The 26,755-nt window shown below is 46.1% G+C and overlaps 1 protein-coding gene across 4 annotated transcripts in view; it reads left to right on the forward strand.

Annotated features, from left to right (window-relative positions):
• Positions 1 to 26,755, forward strand: part of PEAK1 (pseudopodium enriched atypical kinase 1) — a 113,022-nt gene that overhangs the window by 53,057 nt on the left and 33,210 nt on the right. For 3 of the 4 annotated variants that reach the window (XM_063169458.1, XM_063169461.1, XM_063169460.1), the window contains exon 3: positions 23,030 to 26,293. In XM_063169458.1, the coding sequence (XP_063025528.1) occupies positions 23,136 to 26,293 (3,158 nt within the window). In that variant the 5' untranslated portion in view covers positions 23,030 to 23,135. Of the gene's footprint in view, positions 1 to 13,168; positions 13,260 to 23,029; positions 26,294 to 26,755 lie in introns of all 4 variants that reach the window. The other variant, XM_063169459.1, reaches the window with a different exon arrangement.

Raw genomic sequence — 26,755 nt, forward strand, 5'->3', positions numbered from 1 at the left:
TCTTCCAAAGAGGAGTTCTTTCAGCCCAATCATCTCTATCTTAAATATGAACATTAGCATATCTATATTTTAAGCAGAAATACTTCACAGGCAAATAGGCAGGGCTTTAAAGAGAGTTCAAAATATTTCCAAAAATAGTTACCTTGCTTTCTTCTTCAGCCTTGTCTTATGTATCATTCTCTATATGAGTTAACCTACTTTTTTTGCTAAGCTTTTATTTTTGTTCTGTTGCTTTCCTTTTCTGGTAATATAAATTCTGTGTATTCTCTTGGGGAGAACTGCAGGTTACACTTTAACTTGCACTGTGGTGGCAGTGCTTTGTGATTTACATTACAGTGGCATTCCAAAGATATTTCACAAAATTCAGACTTTTCCTGCTGAAGGAGCATGGTAGGCCATGTGCAAACATAACTGGGATTGTTTATTTTCCCATTAGTAGATAAGAAGGTGCGAGGATAAATAAAATACAAAATGAAAAGAATCCCTATTGCGGATTCTTTGGATTCCTGCCTCCCCACCCAGATGTTTGGAGAGCAGTGCAGGCTGCTGAGGTGCATGCTGGTTATCTGCTGCACAGCCCTACCCAAGCTCTGACAATTCCTGAATAGTTCTGTTCCTCTTTTACTGTGGCTTTGCTGTTCTTATGAACATCTTTGCCAGGTTAAAATACTTCAGATTTTTCACAGTGATTTCTTGAATTAGTAACTAGGAATAAAAGTATCACTTGATAAGCAGGAGTGACACCTTGTTTTCTCCTATCAGTGCAGCTGTAAACCAGTCAGAGGGACTGAACCTGTCCAAAAATCCCTGTTTGCAGGGAAAGCACTGCTGAAAGTGGAACTGAGACAGACAACTTTCTCTTGTTGGGACTGACTTCCTCTTTCAGTTTTTTGCTGAGAGCACAGTTCAGGTACCTCACAATCTAAACATGTATTGTTCCATGCAGGAGGAGAAGTGCATCAGCAATTCTGACTTACAGACATTTCAGACTTCTTGAGCACCATCTCTGCTGTCCCCTCCTGTAATTGTTTCAGATACGTGCACAGTCAAATCAGGATATTTGGTTTTCAGCATAGAACTCTTTGCTTTCAACATACATATAAAGCTTACTGAGGAGGGTACACACATCCACCAATTTAAAGATGCCATACTCTGAGAAATAAACAGGTATTACTCCAGTAATGCCCACTGGAGCAGTCTGGGGTGTATTTTATTACATTACTGTTGTGATTTCAGTGTATTTAAGTTTAGAGCTTTAAGTGAGTGAATTTACAGGTATGAAATGCATCAAAATTTGAGTTTGCCTTGTTAATGTAAAAGACATTTCTTCTGCAGCTGAAGAAAGATGGCACCAAGCTCACTGAAGGAAAAATAGTCCTTGCCTGACTAGGAGCCTGTGTTACTGATCTTCAAGAGTTTAGCTGATAATATCCATTAAGCTTGATGCTGGTGATGGATACAAAAATTAACCTTGAATATCTGGTAGTGACATACTTGAATCTTGCATCAGTCAGTATTCAGTTAATTATCTAAGTATCAGTGCAAAGAGAGCAGGCTCCAGCTGGCTGTAATTAGGGCTGGATTGTTCCATGCCTTCAAGACAATTTTTACATTCATGGGATCTGCAGCTTTCTGTTGTCCTCATTTCCTGCAACATAAAAGCACTTGTGTGTCAAAGAATGAAAGGGGGCAGAGAGTGAGAGAGGCTGTGCAGATAAATCTCATTAACATCCCTGACAGTTTGGCTGAGAAATAGGCATTGCAAGATCTAAATAATTTTTTTTTAAAAATAAAGATGGAAAACAACCCCCAGGAGCCATAGACAGAAGATGTTATTTCCCTTGCCTGGAAGACAAGGTGGATCTTCAGAAAGCACAGTGGGTTTTATAAAAGCTGAAATCTGCTCTGTGCATTTTGGTCTTAATGAGAGACCACCAGGCTGTGCAGGAAGAAGGTTGGATGGCAGATAGGAGTGGGTGAGGTGCCCTGGGATGCAGCACTGCCAGTGCCAGAGGTGCCAGCCCCTGGGTGCAGTGCAGGCTCTGGGGTTTGCCCTGTGCTGCTGAGCTCCCAGCTCTGCAGGGCTGCACTGGCTCCCAGGGATGTTCTGCCTTGGGGAGACACTCCTCAGCTCCCTTCAGGTCATCATGACCTGTGCAGCCTCTATTTCAGCTCATGAGCAACACTGGCAAGTTTTCAGATTGTTCCTCTATTTGGGGAAGAAACAGCGTTTTGTGTAGTTTGCATGTAAAATTGCATGTTGGTATTTCAGTGGGATCCAATGGGGAAGGTTTGTGCCCGCAAATGGGGGGGAAAAGTGCAGTCAGTGTGAGCCCAAGGACTTCAGGACAGGATCTGTTCAGGCCATGATGCTGCACAGAACCTGCTGAAACCTCCCCTGGCACTTCTGGGGAGCAGAGGGCGGCAGAGGCCCAGCAGCCTCCCATGCTGGTGCTCACTGCTGATGTCCTTCGCTCCCTGACCTGACAGAAATCCACCCTCCCTCCTCACCCTCAGTGCAGCTGCTGCAGTTTGAAAGCTGGGGCTGTTCACAGGTGTCATGGAGGTGAGCATGGCCATCTCATTTAGGTTAAGGAAGGTAACAAAACCAGTTAAATTCCTTCCTTATTTGATGCAGATTAAATACTGTCACAAGCAGTAATAGTTGCATGTGTGTTTCTGCTCAGGTTGGCTCTGTGCAGGCATCCCCAGCAGTGCTGTGCAGGGACCTGAGCTGCATTTAGCAAATGCTTTTGCCATGTGGTCACAGAACTGCAATACTGAGCTGTGTCTGAGCCATCATCCTGCAGTGCCGTGGCACTGGCTGAACACAGACAATCTGTGTGTCACAGCATGTCAGTGGGGCAAGGCTGAAGTGTGGAATATACACCCAAGAAAATAATTTTTTTTGTGTGTGCTGAAAAGAAACTTGTAAATTTTCTTTTGTGCACTTGATTATTAATAGAGAATTAATGTTTTGCTGCTTGGACAAGAATGCTTTACTTACTGACCTGCTTCTGTGAAAGTTTCTATTCTCTGAGTATAGAATTTAGAATCACAGATTCTGCTGATTGACTGAAACAAAGTCTCTCAATCCTCAGTATCTCATTAATTTCCTTGAAATGTTCCTATGACAGCTGTGCAAAAGCAGCTGGAGATAAGAAAGTGATCCCAGTGTGTAAGTACAGCCCTGCTCAGCTCAGCCATACAGCAGAGCCGTGGTTTGATGTTATTCAGCCTAGGGATGAGCTGTGAGCAAGGGCACTTGGTGAGCTGTTCTGCCCCATTACAGAATCAGGGAATTGTTAAGGTTGAAAAAGACCCTGATGATCATTGTGTCCAACCACTGACACAGCACTGCCAGCTGCACCACTGACCTGTGTCCCCAAATGTAGGAGGACACAGTATGGGTAATGTAGAATGTAATCTTATCCCTCAACGAGTTGCAGCTGGACCCTATTACTAAAGATTAGGAGCAGGCCAGATGATAACAGCCAACACCTGTAGCCAATAAGAACTAGTGGTATAAAAGAGTGGGTTGGTGGGAACTGAAGTCAGAGGAGTCAAGTGGCTGCTGCAAGGACAGGAACAGTCAGTGCTCAAGGAGATGCCTATGAGAAATATCAAGGAGGTATGAAGCTCTGGTGATATGAAATCCTTGCACCATAATGATAATAGAACTGTTGTGATATACAAGACAACACCCAAATCCACATCCACAAGGTTTTTACATCCCCCATATATGGTGACTGCACCACTGACCTGGGCAGCCTCTGCCAGGCTGGGCAGCCCTTTCAAAGAAAACATTTTTCCTGAATTTCCAACCTAAAGCTCCTCTGCACTCCGTGTCTTCCTCGTTGTGAGGGGCTCCCATGTGAGCCCAGGGTGTGAGGTGTGGCCTCAGCCGTGCCCAGCACAGGGGGATGGATGGTCACTGCCCTGCTCCTGCTGCCACAGCACTGCTGGCACTGCCCAGGGGCCATTGGCCTTGTGGCACACCTGGGCTCGTGTTCAGCTGTGCCCAGTCCTTCCTGCTGGGGAGCTTTCCAGTCCCTCTGGCCCAGCCTGTAGCACTGCAGGGAGTTGTGAGCCAAGGACAGGACCCAGCTCTTCACCCTGCTAAACCTCATAGAATTGGATTTGGCCCATGCATCTGGCCTGTCCTGGTCCCTGTGCAGAGCCCTCCATCAGGGGAATGTTCCCACCCCACTCAGTGCTTCTGCCACGTGGCTGAGGGTGCCCTCAATCCCCTCAGGCCAGCCCTTCTCCTTCCCTTTAGCCTGGGTTAGCACTTGGTAGCCAAAGGACAGGGAGGCACAGGGGAAGTGCCTGAAGTCCTTTCCTCCCCACAGAAACTCCCTTTCCTCAGTTTGATTTCCAGCAGGGGACTTGGCTGCAGGGCCCCACAGGCACCAATGCTGGCAGCACAGCTGGGCAGTGCTCCAAGGTTAAACAAACGAGCAGTGGGACTGTGACAGGTTGCACTGTGTTTGCAGGACACACAGCCACAGGCTCCATTTTGCATGTCTGTATTTCAGTGGTTTCCCAGAAAATCTAAAGATATATTTTCCAGGAAAATAAGAGCATTTGGTTATGATGGCAAAATGTTCAAGGTACAACTTGCAGCAAAATCCAGGAGCTCTTGAGAAGCTCCTCCACTCTGTTTTGTGGTTCATGAGGTGATTCATCCCAGAGACCCTGCCTTCCCAACTGCCTCAGCTCATACAGAAGTTTAAGCCTGTCAATGTTGCAACTTCAGCATAAGGGATAATGGTTCCTAATTGTTGAGTAGCACATTGAGTGCAGTAAGTGCTGACCTCTCTCTGCAGCACTGTGCCACAGAAGGAATGGCTTTCGTGTTGAAACCCAATTGGAGAGGCTGTAATGCTTCATGCATCATTTTAATGGCACTCTCAAAAAGCCTGGTATCTCGGTATGTCATTATCTCAGACTCTGCAGTTGTTGTTTCTTATTTAAATGTCCTATCTCACTTGAGATTTAATGTAATTAGAACCAGCCTGTGGAAAAATCTTTTTCTATTATGTCTTAGCTATTGTTCCAGTCAAGATGGTAAAGCAAATCAAACAGGATATAATGAAAATGATAAAACCATTTGCAAGAGGCAGTTTTCCTGAGGGAAGCAAAAGGCAGCACCACTTTTCATTTTGCTTTGTAATTCTAAACATGGCATGGGCCTGGAGTGACTCCACAGAGACCTGTCCAATCCACCTGAGAGCACAGACAGGTACAGCTGGCAGCAATCTGCCTTGGCTGATCCAGCAGGGAACCAGAGCAGCACAGCAATAAGCTTCTTCCACTGTTACTGCTGCTGTCCCAGCCTGTTCTGCCAGCACTGGGTCTGCTTGCCAGCCAAGGTGTGTGTGAAGGAGCTGGGCCTGCAGTAATAAACATCTGAGATTGTTATTTTTTCCTTGAGCTGCAGCATCCTGGCTGGGGAGGGTCATCCAGACTGTGGGGTCTGCAAAGGCACTGGTACCCACAGCTTCAGTGTCACACATCTGCTGCAGGAACTGATGTTCTGCTGTGGAAGGAGAGGAAAAAGTGGCCAAGGCTTTCTTGGTCTGCCTTGGAGGCCACATCACAGCAAGGCAGGAGCCCTGACTGCTGTCTCTGCTGGGTGATTTCTGAGCAGTTCAGGTGTTACTGTTCCACATCTCTTGGCTTTTCTATCAGGTTTATCCTTTGACATCAAAGCTGTTTTACAATGTATTTTCTCTTTTGTGCACAAGCCACTTGTGAGCAGGCTTTTGTATTGTCAGCACGTGTTACAGAAATCCATATTCATTCCCAGCAGTATTGATAAATTCAGCTGAGAGAGGCTTTGATGCAGGGCTGTGTGCCAAGGCCAGAGCTGGACAGGCAGTGCCTGCACGGAGGCTGGCAGGGCTCTCAGCCCTGCTGGGTCAGAGGGGATGTGTGGGATTCACATTCTCTGAACCTGAGAGAAGCAGAGAACAGAATGATCAAAACAGTTCTTATCTCATTGGCTGCTCCTGTGTTGTGCCAGAGTAGAAAGCAGTATGGAGATTGTTCACCCAGTGATGGTGGTTTGGTTCCTTGTCCTGTCGGTCAGCAGCCAGTCACAAGATTCTGTGCAGATTCAGTTTAGTTGTAGTGCAATATAGTATAGAATAATATAGCATAATAAAGAAATTAATTAGCCTTCTGCTGTCCATGGAGCCCTCCTTGTCTTTCTCTGTGGGATCTCAGCACCTCAGGATGAAGGTGCAGAGTGACCGAGACCACCCTTGGGGGGCTCGGGAGTCCTAGAATGTTGCCAGAAGTGTCTGGTGGCTAGACTTTGATCCTACACAAGAGATGACATCTGTATGAGGACTGGGAAGATTTTACTGAATGAATAGTGAAGAGATAAGTTAGTTAGAGTATAAAACACAGGGTTTAAGATTTCTGTACAAGGAGGTCTAGAGAAGTAAGATGGAAGAATTGGAGCGTGTCCTGTCCTTCTTCTTCTTCTTCTTAGCATCCATCTTCTGTAGTGATGGTGGCACTTTGAGATTGGTCTTTACTAGAAGTGCACCGGTTAATAAGGGTAGAAAGTATTAGAGAAAAATTATAAATATTGTACACGTAACTTTGGGTATAAAGATAAGTGACCGCCCCAGGAGTTGCAGAGTGTGCCCATGGCTGACTTGCTGTGCAGACCTCTGTCAAGCTGAAAGAAAATCTTTTAGATAAACAATTAATAAACACCAAGACCGAAACAAAATCAGAAGTCTCTCCTCGTCCTTTAAAACGCCAGGCTGTCCAAAGCCACTCTGAGCCTTTCCAAGTCTTCGAAACAGCCGAGAAACCGAGCAAGTAGCATCCCTGAACTATCACCAATAATAAATCAGCAAAGAGAAACACTGAAAACCGACATTTCTCCCCCTTTGTTGGGGTTGCCTTGTTTCCCACAGGGATGGACCCAGTGCCCCTGGCACAAAGCCCCTGCTCCAGGCAGTGCTGCTGCTCTGGTCCTGGCCTTACCTGGGACCATGGGCTTTGGAGTGCAGAGTGCAGCCAGCTCAATCTGTCTTCACACCAATGTCAGAAGCAACAGATCAGGCTTGTTTTTCAAAAGCCAATGATGTAAAAATTCAAAGGATCAAAATGCAGGTAATTTAAATGATCAAAGAAATCATTGGGTTAATACCTGCAAACTATTGTTTGAAATGAAAACAGAAAATCTACCTGAAAAAATAATCTTTTTTTTTTGTAGGTTTCTGGGTTTGGTGCTGACTAATTTATAGATCACCTGTGCACAAGTGTGCCTCTTCTGTTATCTTGATCTCTTTGGAATTCGAGAAACAGTAGTTTCTTCCTCTCCCCTTCTCCCTGCTCCTTTCTTGTAAAGAAATGATTAAATACTCAGAGTACAAATGCTGCACATGAATATTTATAAGAACTTTTATAACATTTAGCAAGGCAATGCTTCATGGCTGTCTCTTTCTGAATGCACATAAGAAAGTGCCATAATTTCTTCGAAGCTGCACTGATCCTTATTTGCTACTGGGTTGGCAGGAGCTGGAGGCTCCTCAGGGCTGCAGTCACTGATGATGACAAAACACAGAGATCATTGGGGTGTTTCCTGCTTTTCTGTTAAAGCACTTGGCTCATATTTAATATCTCATAAGAACACATTTTTCATGCATCATTTACATTTAAGTTGCAGAAAATTGCTAGGTAGAAATCTTGTTACTGGCATTGGGTAAATACCCGATTCCTGTGTTGATCCTTTGGTCTGGGAAGAAACAGAGTTCAATGTCTTCTGCTGGAATACTGACACAGTGGGACAATTGAGTGGCCATGGAGCACACTGTGCAAAGCACTTGGAGGGTCCTCCTGTTAATGCAGAAGTGCTTTAGCCTCCACTTCTCTGCATATTGTCTCTCTGGAGTAGGGCATCCTGTGCATACCTAATTGCCTGTGTAATGCCTCAGAGTGTTGTCACACACCCACTTGTAAAAAGCAAATGGAAACTAGTAGCTCTTAATAGCAGATTTATCCCCTTGACATCCTGAAAGAATTTAGATCAGATTAAGCACAAGAGGAGAAAGAAGAAAGGCTTTAGGAATAAGTAAAAAGGAGAGGGGGTTAGAGTTGTGATTTGTTAAAGCTGAAGATAATTTTACAATTGGGTTTGGAAGTCCCTTGCTCATAATCCTATTGTAACCTCTCCCCTTCTCCCTTATAAAATAATTGCCATAAATTGCATGTTCTCATGTTCACAAGGTTACTATAGGAATTGAAGACTTGCAGTGTTTTTTAAAGCTGGACTGCATGATGTGGGCTGGAAGTTACTGCTGGAGCTTGGCACAGCATTTGTGGGTCTGTGTGAGGGGCTGCTGAAATGCTCCCCGTGCTGCAGACCCACTGGGGGCAGAGTGGGAACCAGCCCCAAGCCAGGGCTGTGACAGCCAGAGCTGTGACCAGAGCTGTGACCTCCTCTGGGTCTGCTCCAGCAGGGCCTGCCTGGGTGTTACTCCTGGGTGACACTCACCTTCCCCACTGGCTACTCACAGGCTGCTCTCTGTGGGGTGGCCTTTAAACCATCCCCACTTTAACATCTTTCAGTGGATCAACTGGCTAAGTTAATTCTTCCTGGAATTCATTAATAGTATATTATTTCTGGTTTTTAATCATATTTTCTCAGATTTAAGTCCCCTTTTATCTGGTCACACTTCTTTAGCTTTCTGCCTGGGATGTGTCTTCTGTAGAACTCAATCTGAAGATGTCAGAATCCCAATGGATCTCATACTTGTGATTTCTTACCTTTTGTGTGTGTGTTTATAAATATGTGTAATTTATACTTCTCTGCTACAGCACTGTGCAAACTATAGAGATGGATTTTTAAAGAAGGCACCATTTATGTGGCTTTAAGCCCTGAACTACTACTTAATTTTCAGATAGTGATTTTCATCTCCTTCCCAGATGTTTTGGGCATAGTAATTATTAGAATTATTTTCATCATTAGCAAAGGACAGTTGCAGTTTTGTTTACATTTCAATTACAGCTGTACACTTGTGGCATTACATTTTTCACCAGAGATTACAATAATAATATTGAAAGACAATAATGCTCTCAGGCTTTACTTGTGGAAAACTTTTGAATCTGATGCATGACCTCTGAGCGTGTCAGAACTTGGTTACTTCTGTAAGAAAAGGATGTACTCACCTCAGAACTCCTGGAGTGTGTGTTTTGCAGCAGGCATAATTCAGGATCTTGGGAAGATGTTCCCATGTTTGCATCTACAAGGAAACAAAGGTGTGGAGCAGCTCATCAAATCCAACCAACCAGATTAAAAAACCCATAGTCCTTGGATACTAATATCTACAAGAGTTTTCAAATCACATTTTTCATAGGGAAGATTGAAATTGCATTTCCAAAAAAAATTAGTATGACAGCTCTTCCTAATTTATTTCTTTGCAGTGAATTTTCAGTGAAAATGAAGCGTGCACCAGGGAATGCATAGGCATAGCAAGTGGTAAAATTCCAGGGACCTTTAGAGACTTTCATCTGTCTCTGGTAACTGGCATATTACAGGTTTGTGGAGATTTGAGGCAGAATTTATTTTATTACTTCTACAGAGCTTCTTGGGAAGATTACTTCCAAATCTTCTTGGAAGATTCAGACTGAAATCTTCCATCATAGCCTATGAGACAAAGGCCTTGACTCAAGCAGGGAACTTGCTGCTGGAGCTTGGTGTGTGGCTGCAGAGCAGGGGCTGCAGGATGTCCTGGAGTTTGGTGTGTGGCTGCAGAGCAGGGGCTGCAGGATGTCCTGGAGTTTGGTGTGTGACTGCAGAATGTCCTGGAGCTTGGTGTGTGACTGCAGAGCAGGGGCTGCAGGATGTCCTGGAGCTTGGTGTGTGGCTGCAGAATGTCCTGGAGCTTGGTGTGTGACTGCAGAGCAGGGTCTGCAGAATGTCCTGGAGCTTGGTGTGTGGCTGCAGAATGTTCTGGAGCTTGGTGTGTGGCTGCAGGATGTCCTGGAGCTTGGTGTGTGGGTGCAGAATGTCCTGGAGTTTGGTGTGTGGCTGCAGGATGTCCTGGAGTTTGGTGTGTGGCTGCAGAGCAGGGGCTGCAGGAATTGCTGCCACGAGGGGATGGGAGGGATCTGCCTGCCCCTCCTTCAGCCCAGGCATTAATGATGCCTCACTTCAGCAGGCAGCCATCTCATTATCTCTGTCAAGTCTCCTCTGCCCTTTTCCTTTCCCATTCTTCTTTCTCCAAGTTTAGCAAGTAATTAAAAGAGTACAGTGGCTGAGGAGTGAAAAGGGAATTTTTCCAAATGCTGTTCCTTGTAAAGTGTAATACATCGCCCACACCTCCCAGGGCAGTGATTGAAGATCTCCTCACATTTGTCTTACTTGAGATTTAAGCAAAATCATCTGCTGAGCATTTCAGTCTATCCATGTGCATTACAATCCATCCAGGCTCCCTGAAAAGAAAAATGGGAAAATAAGATGTGGTTAATGTCCCGGGCTTTATGTGGAGAGCAGAGATTTCACATTGGGCATTAGAGGCAGAGGCTCCAGTCCATCTCCTGACTACACAGAGCTAATTAGCATTGAGAGCCCGTCCTTCTGCTGGATTAGCTCAGCCTTGGAGGAGCTCTGGGCTGGAGCAGCAGTGCAGGGAGCTGGGGCTGCCTGGCTGTGGCACTGCACTGTGTCCTGGCAGGGCAGGGGCTCCTCTTGGAAGCCCCCCAGAAGCCCAGCCTTGCTTTGGCACAGCCACGGGTGAACAGAAGTTGTGCAGAGCTGCTCCTCACAACCACTGTCTCTCCACTTTTCTCTTTACTCTTCCTGTTCCTGCAGTACCATATGGAAGCAAGGAAATTACTTTGCTCTCTAAAGAAAGGAAGAAGAAACAAGTATTTTTATGTAGCAAAAATTTTTGTATTAACATGTAGTTTGAAGACCTGCACAGCACAGAGCAGATCTGCTTCAGTTTCTCAGCTCTGCTGTATGAAGCAATCACGAGGCCAATCCTACACCTGTATCCAGGCAGCTGATAAATCTCCTATTATTAACTTCACCTTTTTGATTTTCTTTTACATACATAATTCTGGCATCTAAACAACTCCTCTGCCTTTATTGAGTTTGACATACTGCAATTTCTCTCAAAATTAAGGCTTTGGGATCCCTGTTCACATACCAGGTTTCAACAAAAGGCTTTATAAAACAGCTGGCTTTAAAAGCTGAGTGATTGTCAGATGAGAAATGATTTGTACTTGAAACAGTCGTAGAAGGTGAAGTTAGTAGTGACTCATTTTCTGGTTATGCCAAAAAATATTTCTGCAAATCACTGAAATAAAAAAAAATTAGCATTTAATCTTTATTCACATTACTGAGATTATTCTGTTGAATAACTGCTGGATACTATTGCAAACAAAAGACTTGCTTTTTAAAACAGCTTTAACATAAAATACAAATTCCTTGTGTTTGAAAAACCATGTTTCCTGTCTTCCTTGTGCCTCTGTATCTTTGCAGATACTGGATTTTAGTGAGGGATAACCTGATAAACAAGTATACAAAAGGCTACACTAACTTTTAAATCTAGTATATTTTAATTTTCTTTTTCTATGTTGTTACTAAGAAACCAAAATGATGAAAATGCAGTGGATGTTCTGTGGGTTAGGCCTGGCTATAGGTGACAGGTCTGAAACTGGGTGTAGGTAGGAGGTGCTACTGAGCAGGATGCTTTGTATTAATCTTTGTCCTAAAATTAGTCAGGGGTTTTTATGAGCAGTCTGAAAGAAAAGGTAAATAGGGAGAGAGGGAGATTTGAAAGCAGAGATATGGACTGGAAAAAAAAAGATGGAGGAAATACATTTTATTCATTATGTACAGTTGTAAACTAGGAATAAAATATTTTAGGCCAGGCTTGCCTGAATGCACTAAAAGAAGTGAAGCTGCTGAAAAGCTTGTGGAAGGCACGAGCACATCATCATCATCCTCATGAGTTCTGGCTAACAGTCTGGGCTGCAGAGGACAGTGCCTGGCCTCCAGGTGTGCAGGGCTGTTCTGGTGGCTGTCCCCAGGGTGGAACACTGCACTGTGCCCAAGGGTGCTGCTCACAGCTCACAAGTGGCACTGGGGGTCACAGCTTTGGGCAGCTTCATTCCCAGAGAAGGCCAGAGAGCTCCAGTTATTCATGTTTGTGTTTGAAAATAGCAAAGTAGAAGCAGAAGTGCTGCTGGAGTCGGGGGAAAGCGATGAGTAAGGCAGCGTTGATGGCTGTCACAGTTACCATGGCAACCCCTCGGCCACCGGTCGGGATGCCATCCCTGTTTATGTAACCATCACAGAACATATGCCACCACCACTAATTAAGCCAAGGTTGAGCCCAGAACCTCGAGATCTGCCATACCTCTTTTTTTCTGTATAAATAGCAGGGTTAAGCACTACAGGGAGCGTGGGGTCTGCTGTGTGACCATCCTGGGGACACCTGGCATCACCCTCCCCTCCTGGGCAGGAGGTGGCAGCAGGGCCAGGCTGTGCTCCTGAGCAATTCCCTCAGGCACTGGAATGTGTTGGTGTCTCCTGGGCAGCCCCTGGAGACAGAGCCCAGGAGCTCAGAGGGAGCAGGGACAGAGTTTCCCTGCTGCCGTGCAGCTTGATGCTGCTGCTGTGGCTGTTGTCTCACACTGGTTCTTGTTATAAACAATTTACTTCCAAATGCCACAGCGTTGCACATGGCAGGAATAAACCTCCCTCAAGACCCTGCAAGAGAGCAGGTAATAGCAGCCTGTCCCATTTCACTGCAATGGCAGTGACAAGAGGTAATTGTCCTGGGCTTGGTGTGGTTCCTGGTTGGGCTTGCAGCAGCCCAGTTTGCTAATAAAGTATTCTGTCATAAAAATCTCGTTTGAAAGGCAAGGAATTCAGATGAGTGTGGTTCTGCTTTTACCTTCAGACCCCTGTGGACTGGTATTGAGTCATCTCAGCAGTACAAGAGTAGAAAATTCACATTGTTTTTTCTGGCTACAAAAGGCTTTGGATTCTCAGGATTCTGTCAAGCACAAGTAGCAAAATTTGTGTCTGGCAATCAACTCCTTTAGGAAAACATTTCTATCTATAAAGAAGAACTAAAGAAAGAGAATTGAATGTTGGTGGTGATTTTCTTTCTCTTTCCTTTGCTAGAGCTCGTTTGCTGTGCTTCAGCTCTGTTGTTTCCTGCTGTGTCCTGCTCCAGGAGCGAGCGCTGGCCGGGCTGCGAGCTCGGCATCCCCAGGTACGATCAGCAGCGGCTGCGGGCCGGCCCGGCCGGGCAGGGGCTGCAGGGCCGGGCTGAGCCGGGCTGGGCTCAGCCCTGCGGCTCTGCTGGGCCTCCTGCTGCTGGGCTGGGCCAGGCTCAGCCCTGCGGCTCCGAGGAGCTGCCTCTGGGGCTGGGCTGGGCCGGGCTCAGCCCTGCGGCCCTGAGGAGCTGCCTCTGGGGCTGGGCTCAGCCCTGCGGCTCCGCTGGGCCACCTCTGGTGCCGGGCTGGGCTGGGCTGAATCCTGCGGCTCCTCGGGGCCACCTCTGGTCCGGGGCTGGGTTGGGCTCAGCCCTGCGGCTCTGCTGGGCCACCTCTGGTGCGGCCTGGGCTGGGCTGAACCCTGTGGCTCCTCGGGGCCACCTCTGGTGCGGGCTGGGCTGGGCTGGGCTGGGCTCAGCCCTGCGGCTCCGAGGAGCCACTTCCTGGTGTTGGGCTGGGCTCAGCCCTGAGGAGCCGCCTCTGGTGCCGGGCTGGGCTGGGCTGAACCCTGCGGCTCTGAGGAGCCACCTCTGGGGCTGGACCGGGCTCAGCCCTGTGGCCCTGAGCCCAGCTCTGGTGTTGGGCTGGGCTCAGCCCTGTGGCCCTGAGAGCCGCCTGTGGTGCTGGGCTGGCCGCATGCAGCTGCCTGCTCTGCCGGCTCTGCTGTCCCGGAGCGCACGGGCAGCGATTTCCCGCCTGGAGCAACCCGCTCAGGTTCGTGCTTCCCCTTACTCCTCCTTCAGCACTGGCTAAAAATTAGAGTGCTTTACACACTTGATAGGTATAAACATCTGTCTGTGAAAATGCAGGCTGTTTCTTTTCTCATGGAGTAAATTGAGCAAATTCCCCAGCTGCAAAAACCAGTGATTGACTGTAGAGATAAAAACTAACACAGGAATTCTGTTGCATTTCCTTTCTGATTCTGTCCTTGATTGTATGTAATGACACCTTCACTGCATAGTTTTCCATGTGTGGATTATTTTAAAGTATGGAATCAGATTTTGGGAAACTAAAATAAATCACTGGGGTTTTGGTGGGGTTTTTTCCTGCCCTACATCTTGTCTCTTTTGGTAGGCTAAAAAGCCGATTACTGACTGTGGGACACCCCGGGTTTGGCTGTTAGTCCTTTTCTGTCCCCATGGAGGGAAAGGGCTGCCCACAGAGCCCCCACAATGTGCCTGGAACACTGGGGTGTTGTGGGCTGGCAGGCACACCACTTAATCATCAGAATAAGGAAAAAGTCAATTCTTATTATGTATGCTAAAAGCATCCAATGCCAGTACCTCCTAATTCCTTTTCTGAATTTCATCTATGCTGGTGCTTTTTATCCCTAATAACATTCTTATCAGTGGTGGCTTGCCATTTTATGGGAATGGATTTTAGGCAAAGCATAAGTAGAATAAGCAAAGAAATTATCTGTTGTAAACTTCAACACTAGTAAACATTAATATCTTTAACCTTTTGACTTGGAGCTCATCATTCATTTCATTGCTCTGGCTTACGACTGCAGATTAAAATTTCTTGCATTCATCTTGCTTGGTGAAGTAGCTTATTGGGATGAATAAATGACACCCTAATTAGAAGAGTAGCCTGAGTGAGAGTAAGCTGCTGGAACCAGCTTTGATGGTCAAAAAATTACCTGTAGCTAGTTTCTCAAGATTATCAAAGAGGCCCTCAAATTAGAATGTCTGTCTTTGATCATAGATGTGAGGAATGAGGCAAAATGAGTGCACCAAGCAGATGGCAGGGGGAGGAGATGGTTGCTGTGGAATGGAAAACTGGAGGAGTTTCTACAAAGATTCAGGCCCTTTCCAGGCATTGCTCTACCACATAGTGAATGAGACAGCAGTATAGGGCTCATTTTTATTTCTGTTTTCCACCATAAAATAGTAATGTATGTGTCTTCAAAAGTTAAATTGATTAGGTTATTTTTAAAGAAAAATCCTTCTTCTATCATTCCTCTGTAACCTTACCCTGATTTTTCTAGCCTGTAGTGTGCCAAGCTTCAAACAGTACTAACCTCTAGTAATCTCTTTCCACCTGGCCTCCTCACCTGGCTGATTCCCACTCCTGGCCTGGCTGTGGGTTTGTCCTGCAGGACCTGTGGGTGTGGCACAGCCCCTTGGCCCAGGCACTGGCAGAGTCAAACATGAAGGCACAAAAGGTACAAATGGGGTGGCCCAGGACTGAGTGACAAAGTGTGGGAGGAGAGGAAGGCCTGACCCTACCTGGGAGAGGGTGGCATCTCAGTGCTCCTGCACCCTGGGGTGATTTTGCTGGCTCAAGCTGAAAGCACAGGAAAGCAGGGTCTGGTAAGAGGAGCAGCAGTCAGGTCCAGCCCCCAGCAGTGCCTGCCCTCACCTGCCCAGGCTGCTCCAGTGGCCAGCACAGGAACCATCTGCTAATGAGCAAATCCTCTTCTCCACTGAAAGGGTTAATGCAGCTTTCAGACTCTGAAATTGGGAGCTTTGGGTTCACCCCACCTTGTACAACTGTCATGGCTCAGCCCATGCACAAATGTCTGCTTGTTCCTCTGAATCCACTGACCCCTTGATCTCAGTGCCAGCTTCTTTCAGGAAGTGTTTTATGTGGAATAATTTTCTTTTTGGAGATGTAAATATGCTGCATTGGGTTTATTGCCTTTTTTTTTTGAGATAGACACTAAATGGGAACACCCAGTCTGTCTTCTTTATGTGACAGATCATTTAATATACCATTACATTATTTTATTTGTCTCAATTCTGAACTAAACTATCCTAATCTTTTTGTTTCACTGAAGGGATGAAAAGCTTTCCATATTAAAATATTTTTGTGGCTCTGTTTTATGCAGCATTTCTTCCTGAGAAGTCATAAATAGAACTGAGTGCAATACTCAGTAAATCATGTCATTGATTTTCTCACACAGAAAGCATGTAATCTGCTGCTTGCCTGGCCTTTGCTGTGACACCATTTGCATGCCCAGCCATTAGGAATTGGAGAGAACTTCTTAAAAGCTTAAAATAAAATTGTGGCATTTCTCTTTTGCCCATTGGTTTGTGGTTTGGTAGGAAGAGCAGGTTTCCTTCCCAGAAGTGATGATGAAGAGCAGGTGCCTTCACCATGTGCTGTACTGATGCCTGGTCCTGATAAGGGGCTGTAATTTTGCACAGCTCAGCCACCTGGTTCCTGAATTTCTCCACAATTTTTGGCTGTGCACAGTCCAGCCCTGCTGTGCTGTTGCTGTAATTTATGGGTTATTTTTAATACCTCATTTTTTTGTAACGGCTCGTGGCGATTTATTTTTAAACTTAATCCTGGCAAGTCTTTATTTAATGACTCCTGAGGTTCCCAGGGGGGACTGGGACCACTGGAGGGTGCCCCCTGTGCTGCAGCCTTGGTGTTGTAGCTGATCCTGCCCGGGCTGTGAGCCAGCCCCTCCCTCCTCAGTTACCTGCCCTGACCCTTCCCTGGGGCTTTGCTTCCTCTTCAGTCACTTCTTGCCCATCCTTTCCAATGCTGGTTTGTATTTTGCTATCCACAAGTGATTTGCTAGACTGAAATGGGGGTTTGGGGGCGTTTTGGGGTTGGCACTTGAGGGTTTTGCTGCCTCAGGTGTTCAGCACTCAGATCTTTGGAGCCTTGCAGGAGTGCAAGGGAGAGAGGCTGAAGCAAACAGAAGTTGCAGAATTGCTGGACTCCACAATCCTGGAGTGATCCACCCTGCTTTCCTTCTCCACCTCTGCTCAGCACAGGATAACCACAGCTGTTCCCAGGTCTCTGACTGTGAGAGCACTATAATGTTTCTCAGGTATTGCTTTTTTTGTTTATTGTGAGCAGCCTCTGGAGACGTTTGGTAAAGTTCATTCTTCTCCACGAGTGTTTGCATGTGCTTAAACAAAAGGAAAAAGATCAAAGGGCAGAATTTCAAGTGAGCCCAGGAAAGGTAAATCAAAGATAATTAGATTGGTCAAGATACACTCATACAGGTGCACTTCTAAAATGCTGTGAAGGGCTTAATTCTCATAGTTTTCCTAAAATAAAATATGGAGAAACTGAAATGCACTGGAATTGAGGATACTTTTTTGAAATTATAATTATTGTGCTTTTTTCCTGTCAGCTGATATATACACCCATAATTTGCTGCGAAATCTTAGAACGTTGTACAGCCATTTTCAGAAAGCAAACAATTTATAGTTTGGCTTACCAGACTTTTTTAAAAGTAGAAAATAAAATCAATTTTCCATGTAAATAAAAAAGTATTCCCAAAGAATATACTGTACTGCTGTGTCTGAGTGATCATCATTATAAGAATTTATATATGTCTAAATGGACCAAATAAATTTAAATTTTTATTAATGCTAAATTATGATTTCTTTTTCCAAAAGGAAAAAAAATCTCCAGTTTAGAATGTCAAGAATTCTTATTATTGGAACACATAAGAGTTCCTTCTCAAATACCTGCCTTGGCTGGCCCCTCAGCACCAAAGGGCAGAGCTTGGCCTTATTACAGCTCTGTGTGTTCCAGTGTGGTGATGCAGAATCCATTCAGAGTACCTGGGCACATCCTGAGGATATTCCTTGCCTTTTCCTTGCTCTGTGGCATTATCTCTTTGGGTTAGGTAAATTGCAAAGAAATGCCTGTTTTCTTCTGAAGCATCACAGATTGTCTAGCCCTGGGCAGGTTTTTTCTCCACTTCGTTGGTTATTTCCATGTCAGGTTTTATCCTTGCAAGTTTTAGGGAGGAAAAAAAATCACATTTATGGTTTTCCTTCACTTACTTAGTATTTTGAAATACTTATGTCATTTGAGCTCTTTTTAAAGGAGAGGAAATACAGTGGGAAACATTAAAACAGGAAAAAAAAACCCTGTCTGCAGCAAGATAAAACTTCTTTTTTAACAAAAGTGGTAGTGCCCAACATTTATGGAAATGTCCATCTGTGCTCTCTGCCAGAGTCAGAGCTCTGGCTTGGTACTGCAGTGAGCTGATATTTAGCAAATATCCTTCACTTTGGGGAAAAGTAGTGCCAGCCCATGGTGCTTCTTGCATTCTTTAGTTCCATGGCTTTTCCTGGCACAGGCTGAGTGAGAGGGAAGTGCTGGACACTCCCTGGGAGCCTCCCCACAGCCACTGCCCTCCAGGCAGGACCTGCACAAGGATCAGCTTTTAAAACAGTCTCTTAAAATGTTTATGATTGCATTAAAATTTAAAAGAAACAGAAATGAAATCCTGGCAGAGAATAGCCATCCCTTTTCCCTGCTGTGTGAGACCTGCACTGTTGTTTATGATGATCAGTGACTGTCCAGATGCCTTTAAGTGGTTCAGACAAACCACAAAGCCATGGTGGTTTTGTGGCCTTTGGGCACTCCCATATAGGAAGCCCAGGTTGAATTTCCACTGCTGATTTTTTCAGTCTGAGGACAGGCCTGGCAGTGGGGAGAGGTTTGTGGTTGTGCAGCAGCCCTGACTGGACTGGTGCCCAAGAATGCTGATCAATGCAGTTTATTCTGCAGCATAAAAATTGCAGCCCCATTGTCAGGGCCAGCCGCACTAAAGGTAAATGGGTTTTCCCTGGAGGAGGACAAACCAAAGGAACCCTGGTGATCCCAGAGGAGAGCAGAGGGTGCTGGTCCCAGCTCAGGAGAGCCCCAGCCTGTCAGTGGGGGGAGATCTCTGCAGCACACAGCATTGCAAGCACATGTCTAATAGGTGCATTCATTTTCATATGCTCTTCATTGAGCAGGCCTGATTAATTAGTGCGTGTCACCATCTGGTACTTACAGAGACTATTCATTTTTAAAATGTTGAAATTGTAGGGAATGTTGCACACCAATTAAGTTCTTTTTAATTGGATTATTTTAGTATAAAGTATTACTGGAGAAGGCCTTCATTGTGATTCAGCCAGCATGCATCCAAAGGAGACCTGCCAGCCTGAAATTACCTAGAACAAAGGCAAAATGCCTGAAATGCATGTTTTTTACTATCTTCATGCACTCAGCAAAGATGATGTCAACAAATAAAAGCTCCACAGAGACATTTCTGCAAGGCTCTGCAAGGTTCCTGACACGAGGGTATCTCAGCTGATCCCTGCTTCATCTTTGCACTGCAACTCCAGATCTGTCATCTTCTCCCTCTGACCTGAAAACTGAAATATGCTTTTGCCTTCCTGACTGCTTGATACCAACTCAGCAGGGCCAGGCTGAGCCCTCCTGTGCACAGCTGTGTACCTGCTGGAATGAGGGGCATTAGTCTCACATACACAAAGAATGATTTGGCCTTTAAGGTTGATAAATAATCTGTGCTGACTCAAGCATTTAGTGAATGAAGTGTCACGATCTGCTGTTGGGAGCAGAAGTTGTCTGTCTGTGCCTGCTCCTGACACTGACTCACTGCGTGAATTTTAGTTCCTGAACGTCACTGCACTGCAGTGGTTCCCTCTATAAATTGTGAATAGTTCTGTTTACCAACTTACATAAAAGGCTTTGAGATACAGGGATGAAATGCAGACTGTTGATGTCACATATTTGCTATTAATACTTTGTTTACAAGTCTGATGCTGTTTTGTAAGTAACATCTTGTCATTGCCTTGATTTTGCGTGGATTGAGCATCTTTAAATAAGTTTTGTCATCTGAACTACTGATTTCAATAGAGCCAGGAGCTCTGCAGGGTGCACATTCCTGTTCCTTAGCAGGCACATGGAGTGTCAGTGGAAGCAGGGAGGGTAGGGAAGAAAAGACATCTGGAAGAAAAGACACCAGGTCACCTGCAGCTGGAGAGATCTGAGGTGTGACTCCCTGGATCTCTCATTGCCCAGCTTTGTTTTAGAGGCAGTGTAGGAATCCAGCAATGTCAGGGTGATTTTTTCCTTGTCTTTGTGTGTATTTTCAGTGCCTTCAATGGCCTCTGCTGCCCCCTGCCAAGCTGCAGCTGGTGACAGCCATGGAAGCAGCAGCCTACTGAAAGATTTCATTTCTCTTATCACTCCTAATTACTCTCACCATAATTACCACGCATGATAGAGAATCTGTAGTTGAAAAAGGAATTCTTTTTAAAGGAGGGAAAAGCAGCAGAATGATTGCTTTTAGTTGTCCAGCAAGGAAGAAACTGACTTTTTTTTAGAATGCAAATGCTTGCTTCAGCGTATAAAGGTCACTGTGGATTTAATTTGAAATAGCGTAGGAGTGCTTCTGATTTCAAAGTACAAAAGTAGCACAGTGTTGGAATTGTTTTGGTTGTTTTCTTAAGATCCATTTCCTCTGGTTGGAAGGTGGCTGTTTCCTCTGTGGTGCAGCTGCAGGCAGTGTCAGGGCCTGGGACAGGAACTGCTCGTCCTGCTGTGCCCGAGCCAGTTGCAAACCCAGCTGGGGTTCACAGACCTGCAGTCAGTGGCTCTTCTGTTCCAGACTGTCACAAATCATCCTGGGGTCAGGGCTGTGTTCAAGCCACTTCTGTTGGCTGTTGGAGACAGCCAGAAGAGCTGGGACATCTACCCATGGCTTGTATACAGTGTGCCCAGGTTCCGCAGCTGCACTTCCACAATCCCCAGGTGTGATTGCTGAGGTGAACTGCTGCAGGCAGCTCTGCTGGCACACAGAGGGGGTTCTGGGATGAAGGACAGGGCTGTAGTTGTTACTCTCTCTGGAGAACTGTGGTTCTGCTGAGTTTCCTGTAGTTCCCATTCTCTGGCTTAGAGGAAGTGCCAGCATCAGTGTCAGGGCAAAGGAGAGTGACAGTTGTGACACAGGCAGTGGTGTCATCAAGTCAGGATGTAGCCCCAGGCAGGTGGGCACTGCAGAGCTTCCTCAGTGCCCCCCTGTTCCTGGCAGGAAATGCCTGGAACACCCTAAAGCTGCTGCCTTGTGATGGAATTCTAGAGCAAGTGCAGCTCATGCAATTTCAGAATCACATGGGTAAATTTTAAAACCCATACACAAGCACTAACCTTTTGTTTAAATCGGTTGTTCAAAGCTTTTATGTGATGGAGAAATATATTTTTCAAGAAATCATTTCGTTAGATTCCCATTAGTGTAACTTTACTCCTTCTGCTTGTTAAACACATGAAAAGAGGGAGCTAACCAGAGTATAAAAATCTTGTATGTGCTCTTTCTCTGGTTCTAGGAGAACTATTTCTTAATGTAATTTTTCTGCTTACAATATATGGCCTTGCAAAGTGTTGAAGCAACAAAACTTGAGAGAGATTAAGAAACATACAAAGGCATTTTACTCTGATATGTAAGATAAAGTCTGAAAGTTTGGGCAGATCTCAGTCTGGCAGAGTTTCTATCTCTTAGGTCATACAGAGAAAGCTTTTGGCAGTGGCTTTTTGGCAAAAAGCTTTGTCTGGAAATATATTTAGTCAGCATATGAAATGTGATAGCCCTGGTAGCACGGCTGTGTCTGCAGGCACTAATAGAGTTAGGCTTCAGCCCCATCTGCTGTTGGATCAGGATTGCTCTGTTGCTTTGCCAGCACAGGCCAGCCCTTGCCAAAACACAGAGCAGGACGTGAGGAGACTGACAAACCCGTCGTGGTGTCACTCTGCTCATGATGCTGTGTTTGCCACGCTGATGAAAGGCAGTGGTGCCCTGAGAGTTCCAGCACAGCCCCGCTGGTGCTGCTCCCAGCCCAGCTGTGTGGGGGCTGCAGCTGGACCTGCAGGGGCTCAGCCCTGCCCTCTCGGTGTGCCTGGGCAGCAGCAGGGCTATCTGCACCCCAAGGCCTGTAAGGATAGAGCATTATTGATTCCCAGTGCCTGTGCTTACAGGAGTAGCAGTGGACATAGAGAGCCTTTCCCCTCGGTGAAATGTCTCCGATAATTTGAGTTATGCAACAGTGACGAAGAGAACAGACTTGCGGATTTGGCTCAGAAGGCTTAAAATCTTCAGGCATTAATTCATGAAACTCTCAAATCCTGGATACTCTGGTGGCTATAAAGCACAGCAGATTCGTGTTTGATTTTTACTTAAGGCTGATTGTTTCAGGAAATAAAAAGATTCACTTTGAAAGGGATTTTCAGTTCTTCTTCAGTTGTTATTTTTGGAGGGGTTAGGTAGAAAAGCTACATGTGAAATAAATCAGGGACTAAAAATCCTTAGCTTTGTTTTGAGGATATCAGAATGGTTTATTGCCATTGTGGTAAGCAAAAGGAGAAAAAACAGTGACTTTCTAGAAAGATTTCCACTGTATTGTTATCTGACTTTTCCAGGACATCAGAACAGCCTGTCTGTTCAGCCAAAATATCTCTCCAGTTATCATTTGACTCTGATGAAAAAAAGTGCTAAAATGGCAGAGTTTGGGATTGCTTGAACACATTTTCTCACTTAAGCTGAGCTTGTTCACATTCAAAGCTAGAACAAATTATCTCAATTGCATTTAGGAGAGTAAACATACTCTTGCTCTTTTCTCTCATGTTTGAGTAGTTATGGTGAAAGCGTAATGTGCGGTAATCTTTGCGTTTATATCCTCTTCCTGCATTTGTTTTATTGGACAAAATTAAAGGTCAATGGTCCTGAACTAGTCAAGAGAATTACTCTAAATTCTCAGTCATTGCCATTTTTCCCTCCCTCTGCTTTAAGTAGCATAGGACTTAGCTGCCAAAGTTTTAATTCTTTATGTATGAGAAGAATGATAGTTGCAATTTGATTTTGCATTTCAGTTATATAGTTTTGTAAATGAAGACGTCAGCAAAAGGCTACTTACCCCTTCCACATTATCCCTAGTGTGAAAAATATAATGATCAAGCAGATTTTCCCCCATTCTCATCCTCTCTGTGTTTTGTGCTCTTTCAGCATGATCACTGCTCCGGGAAGCGTCGGTGCTGGGTGAGCAGAGCCCATGGAGGAGACTCCTGCCATGCACTGAGCAGCAGGGCTTCAGGCACAGGGCTCTGGGAAAATGTCTGCTTGCAACACTTTCACTGAGCACGTCTGGAAACCCGGTGAATGTAAGAACTGCTTCAAGCCCAAGAGCTTGCACCAGTTGCCCCCGGTGTCGGAGAAGAAGCCGCTCTCCCATGCCAACCTGAAAGCCAATGCGAGCCAGAGCGGCGGGCAGCGCCCGGGCAGGGGCAGCGGCAGCTTCCGCCCGCCCGTGGCCAAGAAGCCGACGATAGCGGTGAAACCCACCATGATGGTGGCAGAGGGGCTCTGCGGGGAGCTGGCCACGCTGGAGCAGGTCGAGAACAAACCCCTGCCCGCGGGCTGGAACCGCAACAAGGCGGTGCTGAGCAAAAAACCACTGAACAATAACAATGAGGAGGAGATCGAAGGTTACAGCCATGTTCCCAGGCCGTATGGCAGCAGCGAGGGCGTGGGGAAGGTGCCCAATAACAATAATAATAATGGGCTGACAGAAGTTCTGAAGGAGATTGCAGGTTTGGATACCACACCTCAGCTCGCTGGGAATGAAACAAACGCGAGAGAAACCTTCTTGGGAAGGATAAATAGTTGTTACAAGAGATCCTTAGAAAGGAAGATCCCTCCGAGCTGCATGGTGGGTGGAATGAAGGACTCACAGAGTAAGCATGTTATTCTGAGTGGAAGCACTGAAGTCATAAGTAATGAAGGTGGACGTTTCTGTTATCCAGAGTTGTCTAGTGGGGATGAGAGTGAGGATGACACGTTTTTTGGCAGCATGCAGGAAGAGCACGAGAGCTGGGATGAAAGTGATGAAGAGTTGTTAGCAATGGAAATCCGCATGAGGGGCCAGCCTCGCTTTGCTAATTTCAGAGCTAACACCCTGTCTCCTGTTCCGTTCTGTGTTGACAAAAAATGGAATACTGTGCCCCTTCGGAACAAGTCTCTGCAGCGGATCTGTGCCGTGGACTATGACGACAGTTACGATGAAATTTTAAATGGTTATGGGGAAGAGACTGTGATTCTTTATGGGCAAGAGAGCATGCAGAGCATGGCATCTTCTGATTCTACATCTCCTGATTCTTCTTTGACAGAAGAGTCTCGTTCTGGGACAACCAGCAGTTCTTCCCAGAAGCTCTGTAATGGAGGGTTATCTCCTAGCACTCCTCAGGAACTCAAAGTGATTGAACCAGAATATGAAAGTCTTTGTGACAATCAACAAGTGAAGGACGTGCCAAAAGCACCCAGAACTGCTCTGAAAAGTCAGGAAACTCACAAGGCAGTCCTTGCGCTTCGCCTGGAGGAGAAGGATGGCAAAATTGCTGTGCAGACTGATATGCAGGAGAATAAAAGTTCTTCAGATGTTGCTGGTCAAGCCGTGACTATTAATTTGGTGCCTGTGGAGGAGCAAGCTAAACCTTACAGGGTGGTGAACATGGAACAGCCAGTGTGCAAGCCATACACAGTAGTGGATGTATCAGCTGCCATGACCAGTGAATGTAAAGAGAACCAGACTGAAACCTCAGAAACCAAAAAGGCATCATCTAACCCAAGCTCACCAGTAACCCCAGGCACACCTACTGCATCCTCTGCAGCATCACCTGTGCGTGTACACACCAACCTGAAAAAATCCAGCGCAATCAGATACCAGGAAGTGTGGACTTCCAGCACTAGTCCAAGACAGAAGATACCTAAGGTGGAACTGATTGGAAACGGCTCAGGACCTTCTGTTCCTCCCAGGAAGACAAGCCACAAGTCAGCTCCTACTTCACCTACAGCTACAAACGTTTCTTCGAAAACCATCCCAGTTAAGTCTCCCAATTTGTCTGAGATAAAATTCAACAGTTACAACAATGCTGGCATGCCTCCTTTCCCTATTATCATTCATGATGAGCCCACTTATGCTAAGAGCTCTAAAAATGCTATTAAAGTTCCCATTGTAATCAATCCAAATGCCTATGATAACTTGGCAATCTATAAAAGTTTTCTAGGGACAACTGGGGAGCTGTCTGTCAAAGATAAAACTACAAGTGTGATAAGCCATACCTATGAAGAAATAGAAACTGAAAGTAAAGGCACCGAAGCCATAGGCAGCAAATCCACTGAGCTGCCCCAAGCAAAGGGGGCGGCCAGTAGCCCTGAGTGCAGGCTGGGCTCTGTGGCTCAGAAGGTCCAGGAGTTCAACAGCTGCCTCAGTAAAAGCCAGAAATCCCCGCAGAGAAGTCACAGTGCTGACCACAGCTCCCCCTCCAGAGTTCAAAAGGCAATGCAAGAGCCTGCAGCAAAGGCAGACGTGACCCCGGAGGGTTCTGTGGGCAGCAGCAGTGGCAGAGAGAACGCGAGCACGGTGCTCTCACAGATTGTGGCTTCTATCCAGCCTCCACAGTCTCCTCCAGAGACACCTCAGTCTGCTCCCAAGTCCTGCAGTGTAGAAGAACTGTATTCCTTACCCCCTGAGGGAGATGCTGGTAAAAACACCCTGGTACGACCCAAGTCTCTGTTTACATCGCAGCCTGAGGTGGAGTCCTCCAAGGTGGAAAGCACTGCCGTTAAAGTGCAGAAGGATCCGCTGTCACAGCCAGCTGCCACTCCCTCTCCAAAGGCAGCGCGAGCCACCCCGGGCGCCGCCAGTCCCCAGGCAGAGCAGGCCCCGCCATTCCCCCCTCCACGCTCCACCTCCTCTCCCTACCACGCCAGTAACCTGCTGCAGAGGCATTTCAGCAACTGGGCCAAGCCCAACGGCCCCCCCAGGTCCACAGAAGCCGAGTCCATCCTGCACTCGGAGGGGCGGCGCCCCGACGCCAAACCCAAGCGCTGGATCTCGTTCAAGAGCTTCTTCCGCCGCAGGAAAGCCGACGATGAGGAGGAGAGGGAGAAGGACAGGGAGAAGGGGAAGCTGGTGGGTCTGGATGGAACTGTGATCCACATGCTGCCCCCGCCCCCGGTGCAGCGGCACCACTGGTTCAGCGAGGCCAAGTCGGAGTCGAGCGAGAAGCCCTCGATCGTGTTCATGTACAGGTGTGACCCCGCACAGACCGAGCCCCGCGCTGAGCTCCCAGCCCAGCCTGGCCTGGACTCTGCCATCGCAGAGGCACTGGCCAAGGACAAGGGGGAAACACAGGAAAAGCCTCCAGAGAGCTCGGAACAAAGCACAGCCAGCCACTCCTCACCACCTCAGGCTCCCAAGAAAATCCCCAGGTACCACTCAGCTGTTTTAGTCACTTACTCTGTTGTGAGCTGTCCTGTATATGCTGCTGAAAAGGGAGACACTAAAGAGTTTTATTACATTAATGCCATTTTTTCAAAGTATATTTATTTTAGGTAACTTAGAGGGTATTTTAAAATCTTTCTGCTATGTTAGATACCAAAAACAATGTAAAGCATTTACTAGAAGCAGTACCTGATATTTAGAGTTTGTCTTGCAGGCTCACTTATGTGTCACAATAGTCATGTTCCATTGGATCAGATCCATTCTCTTGAATTTCTGCTTTAAGAAATGTTTCTGTGTTATGGGAGACTTGAGAATTTCTCAGCAGAAATAGGAGGCTACTATTGAGAAGTACAATAGAAATGAAAAGATCTGTGACTCATGGAAGCTGTTGTGCTAACTTTACCTCACATGCCCAAGAATTCAACAGATGCTAATTAACCACACTGCAG

The sequence above is a fragment of the Melospiza melodia genome, chromosome 15 (assembly GCF_035770615.1).
Source record: "Melospiza melodia melodia isolate bMelMel2 chromosome 15, bMelMel2.pri, whole genome shotgun sequence".
Lineage (NCBI taxonomy): Eukaryota > Metazoa > Chordata > Aves > Passeriformes > Passerellidae > Melospiza > Melospiza melodia.